Source organism: Sceloporus occidentalis, unplaced genomic scaffold (assembly GCF_023333645.1).
Source record: "Sceloporus occidentalis isolate IW3139 unplaced genomic scaffold, rSceOcc1.0.p SCAF_30, whole genome shotgun sequence".
NCBI classification, from domain to species: Eukaryota; Metazoa; Chordata; class Lepidosauria; order Squamata; family Phrynosomatidae; genus Sceloporus; species Sceloporus occidentalis.
Window position 1 is genome coordinate 4,153,756 of NW_028317010.1, and position 16,177 is coordinate 4,169,932.

Genomic DNA, 16,177 nt, shown 5'->3' on the forward strand with positions numbered 1-16,177 from the left:
TGTGAAGAAGGACTGCAATACCCATATTTAAATGCAAAAGTATATACCTTTTATAAAGGGAGTATTACACTTCAAGAATAAATATAAATATATATATATATATATATATATATATATATATATTATGCCCTTTAAAACACCTATTCCATATAAAATTATTCAATATTTAAACATTACTATCACACTGTTTTTAACAAACATTTGGTAATAAGGGAATGTATTTAGTAAATCCTATGCTAGGCACATCATCTATAGAAATGTCTATTAACAGGAAAGTATTAATATAAAAGGATAAAGATTTATTTTAGCAGAACATAAGTCACAGCAAGATCATAATCAGACAATTTGAATGCAATACCACTCAAGCAACTTTTAAAAGACACAAAAAATATTATATAAAAATAATGTTTTGAGTTACTTTTTTCCAATGTGTTCAGAAAATTATGCTACAGCACTTTTATGAACGTGTAAATTTGCCTGAAAGAAAACAATATAAGAATTTTATATATAATTTTATAGATGCATCTATTAAATGAGTTTCATGGTCACATTCTGATCTTAAATTTACAACCTGGGTTTACAAAAAAACGAATTCGAAAATTACTATCAAAACATAAGGTCAAAGTACATGAAAAAAATAATAAAAACCATTGAGTATGTTGGTGTTGCCATTTCGCAGACAATGAATATTATCCCTCCACTCAAAACCGAGCTGTGGTATTTACATAATGCGTCTTCTCAGCATGATACGGACATATGTCTTCATTAAATATACAATTTTACAATTTCCATAAAACAGAGGACACATGACTTTTACAACGCTTGTACCAAAGTGATTGAGGCATTAAATTGCCTTTTCTATGTTAGGTAGCAAAATTTATACGCTTGCAGTAAAGGCACAATAACTCACTGAATTCATCTGACATAAGAAAACCCAAGTGCCTTGTGGGTGCCAAACAGTATCTTTGTGGGCTGAATTAAAAGCAAGAGGCACATTTTAGCATTTAACATTCTGATTGGAGTTCACTCTTTTGAACTTAGTGGTTGTCTTCAAAAGCAATGCTTCTACACGATGTATGGCTCAAAAACATTATACAGTCTGCTTCAGGTATGGCCTTCATCCTGTTTTCCCTGAAAAACCATGAGAACATTTCCATATAAAAAAATTGTTTCAACAATATATTTTGAGTAAATATGCAATACATTAACCCCTTAAGGACCAGGCTGTTTTTTAGTTTTTGTACCCTTTGGGACCAAGGCTGTTTTAACACTTTTTCGGGAATCATATTTAGCTGTAATTTTATCCTCAATTTAGTGTACCCACACAAGTTACATATTGTTTTTTCAGGATACAATCAGATACCATTTTGATCATATCATCTAATTTCCTATATAAAAAAAATGATGAAAAATTGTAAAAACTTATTTTCCAATAACTTGCAAAAAAAGCATAAAAACATAAAAACATTAGATATTTCTAAACTCAGGACAAATAGTAGAATCTATTTAGCAGTTTTTCATTAATACAGTGTTTTCTGGGCTTGACACTTAGCAAAGAAATCATTCATTTGGTTATTGTGTGCACCTTTCTTTTTCCTAAAACCAACACTGCTATAATTGGACTGGTTGCAACTACATAATAATTTTACATTCTGCATCTGGCACATTAAATAATTACAGTTACATAATACTTGTATCCCACTAAATGTGTTACATTGTGTCAAAATTTAAACAGTGAAACAATTGCGCTTTTACTAAATAAAGTATTTAAAAAAAGGAGATCAGCAAAGAATGGTAATTTACCAAGTAGGATGGTGGAATAATTATTTAGCTCTATTTGTATATCCCAAATACAAGCAAATTATATGATCAGTGCATTGCAGAAATGAAACAGAATAGTCTCATGATTAGGAGAAAACTAAATGATTGTTCGCTTGAAACAGAATTTTGTTCTGCGAGATCCATTGCATCGCGGGTAGAGCCAAAATTAGTGCTTTCTAGGTTTGTCAGTGATTAATATGTTCTTTTTGTAATATGTGTAATTTTTTTATTTGCTTTATTTAAATGCACATTGCATAATGTGAAGGTAGGTTTTAATTTCTATCAATGAATAGATATGTAATTTCTCAACAAAGCTATGAGATTTCAAAAGATGTAGAATAGTCGTGCAGTTGCTGAAAATGTAAACACAGCATGCGACTTTGTAGAAAGGCCCTACTTCCATCAGCTCCACATAAAGCCATCTTAATGATAATGTATCTTTCTTTGCATTCATTGATACCTTACCTTGTTTAACAATTGGTATGCAGGAGACTGTAAGTCTTCAATGCTCTCAGCAATTGGCTTATTAAGTGTTTCTGGCAGTAACAGACTCAGGATTCCTGCTGATAAGCCACTGATTCCAAATGCCATGAATGGCATTGATGGATTTAGAGATTTCTAGGATGAAAATTACCCAAAGAAATGGACTTCAGAATGATATCAAGCATAGCAGTACAGTGGTTTTACTTTTATTAACCAAGCAGGACACCCACAGATCTTGGAAAAACACAAACCGCTATAAATTGAGACGCATCAGAGCATAAAAATCTCAGAAAGAACACAGTTGAAGTTCATTATTTATATACAAAATGTTTAGCGCATGAATTACAAACCAGAGCATACATTTTACTAAGTATACATGAAATATAAGGGTTGCTACATGGAGTTTCAATTCATTGCAAAACATTGTTCTATCGAAATTCTGATTTTATTACACAGTACAGAACGGCTGTCAGTTAAAATGGACAGGAATGCTGTAGCTAGAACCTTGTCCTTAGATTAGTCCCATGAAGGCCAGTGATGACAAACACAAGCTAGACTTCACTTAAAGGTAAACACAAGCACAATCAGGGCCCTTCAGAACAAAAATGGTGCCTAATTATCAACGTATGTGTTCATAAATGTACACACTGTCACAGGCTGCCTTACATTAACAATGGATTTTGGCCATGTATATCTAGACGAGTTTAAGTGTCGAGCCAGTTGTAGAATTTCCTTGTACTTGTCTCTATGCAAGCTATGTAGGGGTGATCCTCTGAGTTAAAGTTTAACAAAGTACAGAAGGGAAGTTTATTTCAAAGGGTGATAGAAGGTAGAACAGTAAGTTATAATGTAAAACTGGAGGGTCAGATATAAAGTAACACGGATTTACTTTACCAATAGCGTGGCAGATAAGTGGAAAAGTCTCCCAGCAGAAGCTGGCAATATAATGAGTGAATTTAAACACTTATGGGATTGACATTGGCCTGAATCTACGAAGAGACCAAGAACTGATGAAGGTTTGAGTCTTTAAAGTGCAAAAAACAGACAGACCAATCTGTCATCAAATGTTATGTTTTTTAGGAGTTCAGCAAGGTGAAGGATTAAACTGAGCCATTGATAACTAGCTATTCAGTAAGGTATCTAAAGCCCGCCGTGTGAACAGACCCCAAGCTGTGTTCATAAGAAAATAGCAATTATAGAATGAAACTGTGAATAGGCATGAAACAGAACATCCACACAGATGGATATAATTAACAGAACTCATGAAAAAAGATAAATTCTAGGCTATTAAGATACCATCAAGGCTCAAGAAAAAGTGTGCATTTCTAAAGTAATAATGGATCATAACGACAGTTAATTTACTTGCTTTGAGGTGGGTTAGACTGGGAATCCAATTAAACTAGATTATAAAAAAAGAGAAAAAAAAACATTTTGGTAATAAAGCCAACTGTACAGCCTCTGTGTCATGTTTATTAGTGATCTAATCATAGCCCTGGGTGCAAGAGGCTCAGGCAATGAATTGCTGATCACGCCACAACCTAATGAATTCACATCCCTAAAAAGACACTAACAACTCTTTATAATGAGAAAAATAGCAGGACTACCAAAACTCTGACTGAGTACAGTTAAGTGTAAATCAGCAATGTGTATGTGGAGTAATTAAGATTGTAATGTGCTACTTGCAACTGTGAAACTACTTTAAAAAGAATATGTCATTGTAAAAAGGTAATTTACTGGTAAATAATTTGAATGCCATACTGGTGCTTTTATTAAGCTTCTCAGGGGTCTAATTGGCAAAAAGAAAATGTTATTAAAATTGCAGCTTCCTACTTGTTCAACAGGGAAACCCTATTCAACTGTGCTTGCCTGGGTTGGAAACACATATTCACAACAGCATTCCTAAAACAGGATTAAGATTATGAAACTAGTCAAATAACACATTGATAGACTGATAGGAATTAACACGCATTTGTATAATGTTGGACAGATAAAATTAGGCATAAGATTTTTTTATAGAAGCATATTCATAGAAATAAAATAATAATATTAAAATAATATAATAATACTTAAAATAGTGCAAACCAAAGATAATTTTAAGAGCACTTATCGAGCACTGTATTGAAGGAATCTAAAAAGGAATCTATAGGGTACTATATGGTTGGTTTCAATCCAGAATCTAGCGAGTAGGACAATACACATAGTAGTCCAGCAAGTGTGGCTGTCTCGCTAAACAGCTCACAAGCAGGGGCGTAACTAGAAACCCCAGGGCTCTGGTACGACAAGTGCCCCCAACTTCACAACTTGTCTGTGCCTTCTTTGCAACTTGCCCTCCCTTACAACATACACTCTGGCACACATATGTAAACACACTTACTCATGCTCACTAACATACACAAAGACCTACACATCCATGCTTACACACACACACACACAAGTACACATCCATGCTCACACAAACACACAGGCACACACAAGTATACATCCATGCTTACACACACACCCCCACATCCATGCTGACACACACACATACACAATTACACACCGATGCTGACACACACACACACAATTACACACCGATGCTGACACACACACACACACAATTACACACCGATGCTGACACACACACACACAATTACACACCGATGCTGACACACACACACAATTACACATCCATGCTGTGCAGACAGCCTCTGTTTTACCACATCAAGTGACCCAGATACGCCCCTGTCTCCCTGTGCCGTTCAAAATAGTTTAGGAAGGTCCCATCGGACATGGAGTTGTGCGGTTTTTCCAACTATTTTGAAAAGGTACGAAAAAGGTTGAAAAGGCAGTTGCAACTGCTGCGGCCCCTGTAGTTACGCCAGTGTTCACTGCCGCTTGTACCCAAAGAAAATGGTCTGCTTATGCTTGTTTCTCACGAATGACACCACTGAATCTCTTGTTTGCACAATTATCTCCTTTCCGGACTACGTCTGCACCATTCTGTCTGACTTAATCCACTTTGATCTATACAGAGTGCTGCTATTAGACTTATCTTCTGCAGATGTTGTATCTCCCTTCTTATCTATTGTGTAGTCATCTATTGGATTCACATTTCTCTAAGAATCAGATGACACATTTCAAATGTATTTATATAGCACCAACAATTTACAAAGCAGTTCTTACAATATATATATATATATATATATATATATATATTCATTCAAGGAGTATGACAAATCTAGAGCCCACAGACAATGACAAACCGATCCATTAGGTAAAGAGGGCCCTCCCTCTCAAATCTCAGCTCTAGCTTGCAACTCAATCAACTACACCTCATTTTCATTTTGTTGATACCACCGCCTGGCTACCTTCCATCTTCTCCCAGCCCTACCTACAGAGATAGTCAATTCACCCATCTTGAATACTGTATGTATCTTGCTCCAAAAAAGGGTCCTAATTATCTTATATATCATATTGTCTCTCATCTGTGTAACGCAAATAACTGGCACTCATAATCGAAATCATGTATTTTTATATCTGGTACTGTACCAAACCAATGGCAGATAAGTATAATGACATCCAAGTAGAAGTGGCAGGGATTCATACAGCAAAGAAATAAAAAATGCATGGGATAGGCATATTGTGATGGAAACCAAGGTGTAAGGGTTAAATCCTGCCGTCTTCGCCACCTACTCCTTTTCAACATTCACAGGGGAAGCTCTGCTGCTGCCTGCAGCTGCGTAGAAGTGAAATGGCACCTTATATCCCAACAAGAACCAGTAAAGATTTGGTCAAGGAGTATAACAAGATTATTACGGGGAAAACAAATCAAAGGAGGACAATGAAACAGTTGATAATATTTTAAATGGGGAATTGAGACTAATGAGGAATTACAAAGAGGGGACCAATGAATATTAGTGGGTGTGAATTAACAACGCCCCTGGGGTGGAGAAAAGACAATAGGAGACGGCCAGTGATCAGAGAGCAGGCTACCTCCATGTATAAGAATGACCAATCAGATTAAGCTATTGAGGGAGGGCAACTAATCACAGAAGTGTCTACATTCAAATTAATGAGTGTTCTCGTTCCCATCATGCCCACTCCGTCACAAATATGGCTATCCTGAATTTAAGATGGAACCAGGACTGATTAAGGCTTGAGTCTTTACAGCAGGAGAAAATGGGCAGACTAGATGTTTTGTTTCTGCCAATAAATGTTTTTTTGTTTAATGTTAAGTTGATAAAAGGTTCACTTTAATTATTTACCACCAATACAAAAACAGGTTAAAAAAAGGATGCTTTTCTGGGTTATATTAGGTAAATTTTATTCACGCAGAAAACTCCTAACAAAACATGCAAGAATGCCATTCGGGTTGTAATGAAAAACTTTGTTCCATAAAATAATTAGGTAGGTGAAGAGACTGTAAATGAATAAAAAAAGGAAACAAGACTGAAAATAAAGAACAAAAAATGTTTCCTAAATAATCGCATAGCATAGCAACGCAATAGTATGCAGCATTCTTTAATTGTCCATACAAAGAATAACAACCAAGGCTGATATGAGGAGCTCAGTGTTGCTACTGTGCAGAACAGCACCAAGGAAACAGGACCATTATAGCACAATATGAGCAATCTACTTGCCTGCTTCATTCTCTCTCTCTATGTGTCGCCTATGACTGTACATTTTGAATTGACTCAATTTGCCGTGCAGTGGTTCTAGCAATGGTTACTTGATTCACGGATAGCAAGATGACTATGTTCCTTAGTGCATGATGACTGCAATTTAGACTTAAAAGAAACCTTTCAGTGCAAACATAGCGTAGGTAGTTATAAAACCTCAATCCTCTTTATCACAACTAGTGGGTTATGTGCCATCAGAATACCAATACAAACACACAGGTTCACTTCCCTTCCAGAAAGCTCAAGTGGGGATTTCTCCTATGTATAAACACAAATTTCTAAGAACTGCAATGTGGTCCAGATTGAATTACCTGAAATATAATGTATTTCTGTTTTTTTATTCCATGGTTTCCTGTTGCAGTGTATGGGAAGATTACCATAAAACAGATTTACATATAGCAACTGAATCCAGCCCTAAATATACCGTATTGGCTTGGATATAGGCCGCACCCTAAAAGTTAGGTGCTTTTTTTAATGAAAAAGGTTTCTGCCCGCCCCCGAGATATACTCCCACTCTGTCCCAAAGATGTACCCCCCGAGATATGCTGCCACTCTATCCCCCCCGAGATATGCTGCCACTCTACCCACCCCAAGATATGCTGCCACTCTGTCCCCAAGATATCCCCCCCACCAGACTTACCGGTGCAGACTCCACGGGGTCTTGCGGGGCCGACGGGGGACATCTACACATAACACTTCAACGCCCGGTGCCGGTACTTCCCGCGGCGGAAGTGGAAGATTGTTCACGCAGACGTTCACCGGCAGCGGCAATGCGAGCAGAAACAACCTAAGCTGCCGGCACGTCTGCAAGATGTGCTTTAAAAATCTCCCTTGCCGGGACTCCCCCCGTGGGAATTCCCGGCAAGGGAGATTGTTAAAGCACATCGAGCAGACGTGCCGGCAGCGGAGGTCGTTCACGCTCATCGCCGCTGCTGGTGAACGTCTGCGCGATGCGCTTGGACAATCTCCCGTGCCGGCACTCCCCCCGTGGAAAGTGCTGGCAGGGGAGGCTGTCTGAGCACATCCGAGAGTAGGATGCAGGTCCCCTGCACCGCTGCAGGGGATCTGTATCCTAACCCCGCTGCCTGCCCGGCGCCCGGGACTGCATGTCCCGGCCGTCGGGCGCTAGACCCCGAATATAGGCCGCACCCCAACTTTAAAGACTTAAAGTGGGGGAAAAAAGTGCGGCCTATATTCGAGCCAATACGGTAAGTGCTTCATTAAAGAATCCTTAATCATTAAAAACAGCTAAATCTTACATGGCATTTTCGCTTTTTCCATCTGTGACTGTTATTTAGATAATTAGGTGAACTGACAGCATGAGCACATACCTTCTAATTTCATGTTAATTCAATTTTAGCTACACCCATTGCTAACAAAAATCAAGCCATTTCCACAGATAAACATCGGCAGTAGAATGGGTCGTGCTGAAGGCTCAGTGACTTTAAACATAGAATGCCACCCTAGAGACAAATCAGTTTCAGAAATGTATACCCTGCTAATCTGCCCCAGTCCCATGTGAAGCAGAAGCGTCTAGGAGTAACAGCAGCCCAGCCACAAAGGGAAGACCACACAGAGCGGAGCCCCAGAGTACTGAAGCACACATTGGATGCAAAATTGCCTTTCCTCTGTAACATCACTAACTACAGAGTTTCAGACTGACTCTGGAAGCCATATCTGCACAAGCATTGTGAGGCGGGAGTTTCATAAAATGGGTTTCCATGACTGAGCAACTGCACACAAGCAGAAGATCACTATGTGCAATGCCAATAGTAGGCTAGAGTGGGGTAAAGCACAATAGCAATGGACTATGAACAGTGGCGTCGGCAGGGGGGGGCCAGAGGGGGCCATGGCCCCCCCTAAATCATGCTGTGCCCCCAGGTGTGCCCCCCCAATTGAAACGCCGTCTTTTTTTTTTTTTTTTAATAGATCCGGAGGAGAGAGAGAGAGGCGCCGAGCGGTCGCTGAGGAATAAGTTCTCAGCGACCGTTCGGCGCCTCTCACTCTTTTCCACGACCGCGAGGCCTCTGCCTTGGTCGCAGTGCCGGCATTTCAAGCCGAGCGCCGGTATATGATGTCATATCCGGCGCTCAGCAATGAAGCCGCGCACACTGCGGCAGAACCAGGAAGACAGAGACCTCGCGATCCCGCCGCTGGACTTTTACAAACCCAAGGTAAGTGAACTTCAAAGGGGGGGGAGGAGGGTAGAAAGTTAGGAGGGGGTTAGAGAGTGAAAAGAGGTAGATAGGAAGTGAGAAGAGGTAGATAGGGATACATTGGGAGGGAGAGAGGGGGTAGATAGGATAGATTGGGAGGGAGAGGGGGTAGTTAGGATAGATTGGGAGGGAGAGGGGGTAGTTAGGATAGATTGGGAGGGAGAGGGGGTAGTTAGGATAGATTGGGAGGGAGAGGGGGTAGTTAGGATAGTTTGGGAGGGAGAGGGAGATATTAACATATATTGGCAGCAGGGGCTAATATTAATATTAATTGGCAGCAGGGTCTAGTATTTATATTCATATTGGCAGCAGGGTCTAGTATTTATATATATATCGGCAGCAGGGGCTAATATTAATATATATTGGCTGCAGGGGCTAAGTTTATATATATATTGGCTGCAGGGACTAATAATATATATTGGCAGTAGGGGCTAATATTAATATATACTGGTAGCAGGGTCAAATATTAATATATATCGGCAGCAGGGTATAATTTTTATGTATATCGGCAGCAGGGTATAATATAAGCATATATCCACAGCAGGGGCTAATATCAATATATATCCGCAGCAGGGGTTAATATTAATATATATCAGAAGCAGGGTGTAATATTTCTATATATTGTCATCAGCAGGGGCTAATATTAAAGAATGAGAAATAACTGCCTAACGTGTGTGTGTATATGTGTGTATATATATATATATATATATATATATATATATATAGTGTATATGTACCGTTTTATAATTGGCCCCCATACTTTGGTTCCTGGCCCCCCATGTGCCCCCCCTAAATATGAAAGCTGGAGACGCCACTGACTATGAAACAGAGGAAACGTGTGCTATGGAGTGATAGATCACTCTTTACTATCTGGACATATATTGATTTAGCGGACACAGGAGAACGCTACCTGGTTTTCAGGGTTTGAGCTAGACCCCTTAGGTCAAGTGATTTGTACTATTAATGCTACAGCATACAAAGGCCCTTTCGTGCTGTGCCCATGTGCACAAAGCAAGGTCCATAAAGACATGGTTTAACCAGTTTGGTGTGGATGAACCGTGAGTGGCTTGCAAAGATCTCTAACCTTAACCCAACTGAACACCTTTGGTACAGATTGGTATGGATTGGAATGCCGATTGCTAGTCAGGCCTTCTTGTTCAACATCAATGCCTGACCTCATAAATGCACTGTTGGCTGAATGGGCACAGATTTCCTGACTTAAAGACTCAAATTTGTATCAGTCCTTGATCTGGTCTTATAATCAGGATGTCTAAAATCAATCACTATATTAGCCTCTACCATATATGATGGAACGCTTTTCCAATTATCTACCATGACCAAACCTTAGGGTTGAGCATCCCTCATTAATGGTGTCCACAGTAGGCTTTAAACTGCTTGAGAGTCCCTTTTTGGGTTAAAATGGAAAGCAGTCCCACTAATTCATCTCACTGGTAAGCAATAGATCCACTAAAAATTGTATAGGACTCACCAAATATGGGGTACTTTGCAGCATTGGCGGGCTAAACAATATATGGCCATATAATGGGATGGAATGCCCAATATTTATGCCATAGATAAGTGGGTTTTTTTGGTATTTGCTGGGTATGCACTTAATTCCTGCTTTATTTTGTTACTTATTGGTCATTATTTTTCTAGCAGCAACCTGGAAATCTGAATGTGTATACCTTTTATGCTTTTTAGGTTGCGCACTCCCCTATTTTGCATCTCTCTTCTGTTGTACCTGACAGAGCACTGCCCCAATCTTATATTCTGCTTTGGGATTTTTCCATTCCAAGTGTATTATTTTATATTTATTAATATTAAACTGTAGCTGCCACAATATTTACAATTCTAGTAATTTACTTGTCATTTGCTTTGCCCACCAGTGTACTTCACTTAATGAATAAAGGTATCATCTTAACCAAAGCTGCTTGTCTTCTAAGTGGTCTGGCAATTCTTGCCACTAGTCAGTGGCTGGAAAGTGCTCCTATTGAAATCAATAGAGGTATTTTCGCCACGTGTGCATGGGGGGTTTAAATAGACTGCTGCATACCCTGTTAACTAAGCTAGCACTAGGGCTGACCGGCTCGGTAGAAATATCATAGGCAAGAAAATGTTGAATGATGGACACATCCCCTGATTGAAAAATACCTGGCGGTGGGCAAAGGGGCAAATGCATAGGAGGAGATTCTGCAAAAGCCCCCAAAACATTTGATAGGGACCCGTCAGCTATCATATGCACTAAAGTGGAAGTGAAAAGCACAAATGAAAATGTTTACCCAAGCCAACATATTGCAAACACTAAGGTATGGAGATTTTCCAACGCACATATTAGTAAATATTACAGAGGGACAACACTTACAATTTATACAGGAAATTAGAAAACTGAGTGAAGTCAAGGTGTTTCAAAGTGAGGTCCCCTACAAATGACCCACAAAATAGTGTTTCCAGAATCATAGTCAAAAAAATTATTCCTACAACCTTTCCAGTGATTAGCTGCCAAATGCAATATGCATTGGGTAATATTTTATACTGAGCTTCATTATGAAAATTAATTATAAGGGAATATTTCAAATTAAGTACAAATTGATTTAAAATAAAATGTGCCAAATTCATCATTGTTTTTTTGCCGTGCATTTATTTCTGACTAATGTTACCGTGTTTTGGAAAAGGATATTTAGACACAGAATTCTGCTATTATAGGCAGGCATTAACAGTGACATATCTTGGCCTAGGCCAATTAGGTAGTCCAAGGGGGTGGCAGTTCCCCTGTTGTAAAACCAGGGAGCAGGCTGTCCTCTTGGGTGATGAAGTCTCCCTATGTGCTGCTGCTCAAAGATCTCTGCATTGCATCTATACAATGCAATAAAAGGCACTGTGCAAGTCATATCCCAGTGCCCCGTAGTGAAAATGGTGGCCGAGGAATGGGAGGCTGGGGGCATTGCCTTTATGCATCCATATGTTCCACCAGCGGTTTAAAATTAGTGGTAGAGGCCATCTTGCTTTTCTAACGCACAGATGAACGTTGAATGTTGTTATACTATGAAATACTCAAGTTATTAATCTGCCCGATTGAACTAAGTTAGCTCAATGACTTTATCAGATATATCTACATTATTTTTATTTTCCTTTTAACATGCAGGGCTGTACTCAAACCTGGGACTTTTTGGGTTTGTTTACTTTGTCCAATCTCCGGGCAGGGAAGTAGCACTTGGCCAGGTTCCACCCGCTCCCCACTTATTCTCTGCCAAATTCTTACCCTTTTAAATCTTACTAGGGCTAACATCCCACAGACTTGGGCCACGAACCCTGCTGTGTTATATACATCAGCCTCCCCACACACCTGTCCACCAGTATGTCTAAACCTGTAGCGTCACTGCTTATTTTTTGTGTACATCCCTGCAGAATGTAAGCGAATACACACATCTAAGAATGACAAGAAGATTTATAACTTAGCATGGGAGAAAAGTTATATTATCTAAAATTCTGTTGTTGAACACGTTATGTCTTCATGAGATGTTGTGATTTTATACATCATCCTGTTGCTTTGCCATTTGCAATGTTTAGCAGATTAGCACCAGTCGGCGACATAAACTGAATTCTTTTTTGTAACGGACCCGGTTATGATCTCATATCTGGCACCGTGCAGAGCTCCAGGGTATAGTGTCATGTTCTAAACCCTCAACACCCAAGACAAGCAGCGCCAGACAGGACCTGACCAGAGGGTCTGAGAGAATCTCAGAAATCTGTTAGCACTAGTGCCATTTTACATGCAAGGCAGCCAGATCGATGTTGTAAGATTTGTCAACAGTACACAGAAGGTAAATTCATGCTATGCAAGATGCAGTGATCACTGGCCTGTGAACAACTACCTTTAAAAACCCTGTGCAAGAAGGAGCTGATTACCAACACCGTGTGAATTCTAATTTACTGTGATTTCATGCTAGCACATTATTACTGAATTTAAGGAAAACCTAATCTGAAAAAATTACGCATTGGGAATAAGTTTAGACAGAGCTCATGTCATAAAACTGTAATGAACAAAGAATAAATGAAAGAAAGATTTTTGTGTGCCACATTACACAAAATTGCAGTCCGAAAGGGCCATTTATAATTTAGGTAAGGGATTTCACAATACGCAAGCAGTTTAAATATGATACTTTACCATTGCAGGAACAAATGGAGCAAGAATACCACCGAATCGGCAGGCCATTGCACACACCCCCAGTCCTGCATTCCTGCAAGAAAAAAATCAGAAACATGATAAAAGGACTTTATATTGCAATTGATGATACAGTAGAAACAGGGTTAAAAATAGAGGAACAGGGTTCTCTGAACAAAGGGATTGTAGGCTGTAAAAATAAGGCACACGCACAGCTGCATGCCATTAACCCAAAAGCCTAGATATATTTAAATAGCCTCTCTTCTGCCTTCGTTTTTCGGAAGTCTTCTGAGAACACTCTGGCCTCAAAAAGGCACCAGCTGGAAGGCAGCTCCTTGATAGCTTAACACTCGACATTTCACTTATATCATCCCACGTGTCTTAAAAGTATTTTTCTGCATTTTTGGTATCTGATTGTAAAATTATTTAAATGTCAGCTCTGTTAGTAGTAAGCAATAGATTGTAAGCTCACAAGTGCAGGCTTTTCTTTCTGTACCAGCATGCTTTAAAGTGTGTTAAAATTATTGTCAATTTAAAATTTTACAAATGTAAATTGGTAAATATTTTCAATCTCCTCTACTGTAACAGAGCAACAGAATCTGCTGGCAGCTATATTTGCTTCAGCTATATTGCATATAATTATATATATATATATATATATATATATACATACATACATACACACACATACTGATCAGCCATAACATTATGACCACTGAAAGGTGAAGTGAATAACATTGTTAATCTTGTTATCCTGGCACAAGATCCATATTGAAGGAGCTGGAGCAGTTTTGCCTTGAAGAAAGGACAAAAATCCCAGTGGCTAGATGTGCCAAGCTTATAGAGACATAATCCAAGAGACTTGCAGCTGTAATTGTTGCAGAAGGTGGCTCTACAAAAGTATTGACTTTGGGAGGGGTGAATAGTTACGCACAGTTCTCTGTTTTTGTTTTTTTGTGTCTGATTTCTTGTTTGTTCCACAAAAAATGTTTGCATCTTCAAAGTGGTAGGCATGTTGTATAAATCAAATGATACAAACCCCTTACGAACCCATTTAAATTCCAGGTTGCAAAGCAAGGGCGTGAATACTTTAACAAGGCATACTAATTCAGATAGCAGGGCCAGACTTTGGCGTAAACATGAAAGCATGGATCCATCCAGACTTGTATCAACGGTTCAGGCTGGTGGTGTTGTAATGGTATGGGGGGGGACATTTTCTTGGCACACTTTGTGCCCCATAGTACCAATTGAGCATCATTTAAATGCGACAGCCTACCTGAGTATTGTTGCCGACCATGTCCATCCCTTTATGACCACAGTGTACCCATCTACTGATGGCTACTTCCAGCAGGATAACGCATCATGTCACCATCTCAAACTGGTTTCTTGAACACGACAATGAGTTCACTGTACTCCAGTGGCCTAGACAGTCACCAGATCTCAATCCAACAGAACACCGTTGGGATTTGGTGGAACAGGAGATTTGTATCATGGATGTGTAGCCGACAAATCTGCAGCAACTGCGTAATGCCATCATGTCCATATGGACCAAAATCTCTGAGGAATGTTTCTAGCATCTTGTATAAAGTATGCCATGAAGAATGAAGGCAGTTCTGAAGGCAAAAGGGGGGTCCAACCTGGTACTAGCAAGGTGTAACTAATAATGTGGCCAGTGATATATATATATATATATATATATATATATATACACACACACCATATTTGCTCAAATATATAACACGTTTTTTTCAGAGCAAATACCCTTGTCTTACATTCAAGGTCGTCTTATAATCGGACCTCAAATAAAGGTCTAACTATAAGATCCAGATCCCTGCAGCGCTGCAGGGGACCTGGATCCTCCTCTCTGGCAGCCGGTAAATGTCTGTGCAATGCACACAGACAACCTCCGCTGCTGCCGGCAGTTTCTCTGGGACTTCTATGACTGAGGGCCAGAGTGACATGACCTTCCGATGCTCCACCATAGAAGCCCCAGCGGAAGTGCCGGGCAGAAGCAGAGGTTTTATATTAAATAGGAAAAAAAAAATGTGAATTAATGTGAATAATTTTTTCCTATAGGGTAGTCTTATATTCAGGCTTTTTCTTTTTTCCCCTAAATTAATATTCAAATTTGGGGGAGGGGGGTCATCTTATAATAAGTTGTCTTATAGTCGAGCAAATACGGTATATATATATATATATATATATATATATATATATATATATATATATATATATATATATATATATATATAAACATTCATACAGAAAAATTTCTACAATTACAATACCAGATGGTTATTTCTTCTCTCTGTTATATGCAGTACTTTCTTTTATTAGCAGCTCAGCTTTGATTTTAATGAATATTTTTAATAACCACATCACATAGCATTACTGCATCGATTGAGGATAGAAGCTAAAATCCTGAGCACCTGAGACGAACACTGATAAATCTTTCATTGAAAGACCTATCATGCACAGGGGTTACACTACACTAATAGCATCACATTTTGCTCTCTCATCAACCTTAGAGCAGTGGCTGAAATATTCAAACAGTATATTATATATAATATGCATGTTTAACACAGAAAACACATCTTTATTTATGAAATATACAAGCGTTAATGATTTCATGCTAACAATAGCAAGGAATAGCAGGAAAGAGTTTAGTTTTAAAATAACTACATATGCCAACATGAACTAGTATCAAATTACTAGTGAAAAGGACAAGCTGGCTGTATTATACTAATGACTGATAAAATGGCGTACATTGTATAATGTATAATGGCTGTACATTGTAATGCTCAGCAGCACAGCTCACAAGTAACAGCAGTATA

The 16,177-nt window shown here is 39.0% G+C and overlaps 1 protein-coding gene across 1 annotated transcript in view; it reads right to left on the reverse strand.

The window, feature by feature from the left end:
* Window positions 1-441: 441 nt before the first annotated feature.
* The window catches only part of LOC149298935 (solute carrier family 22 member 15-like), a 71,753-nt gene continuing 56,017 nt past the window's right edge, over window positions 442-16,177 (reverse strand). The window contains exons 10-12 of the mRNA XM_089486786.1: window positions 13,347-13,419; window positions 2,287-2,439; window positions 442-477 (exon numbers count right to left, since the gene is read on the reverse strand). Coding sequence (XP_089342912.1) covers window positions 442-477; window positions 2,287-2,439; window positions 13,347-13,419 — 262 coding nt within the window. The remainder of the gene's footprint in view (window positions 478-2,286; window positions 2,440-13,346; window positions 13,420-16,177) is intronic.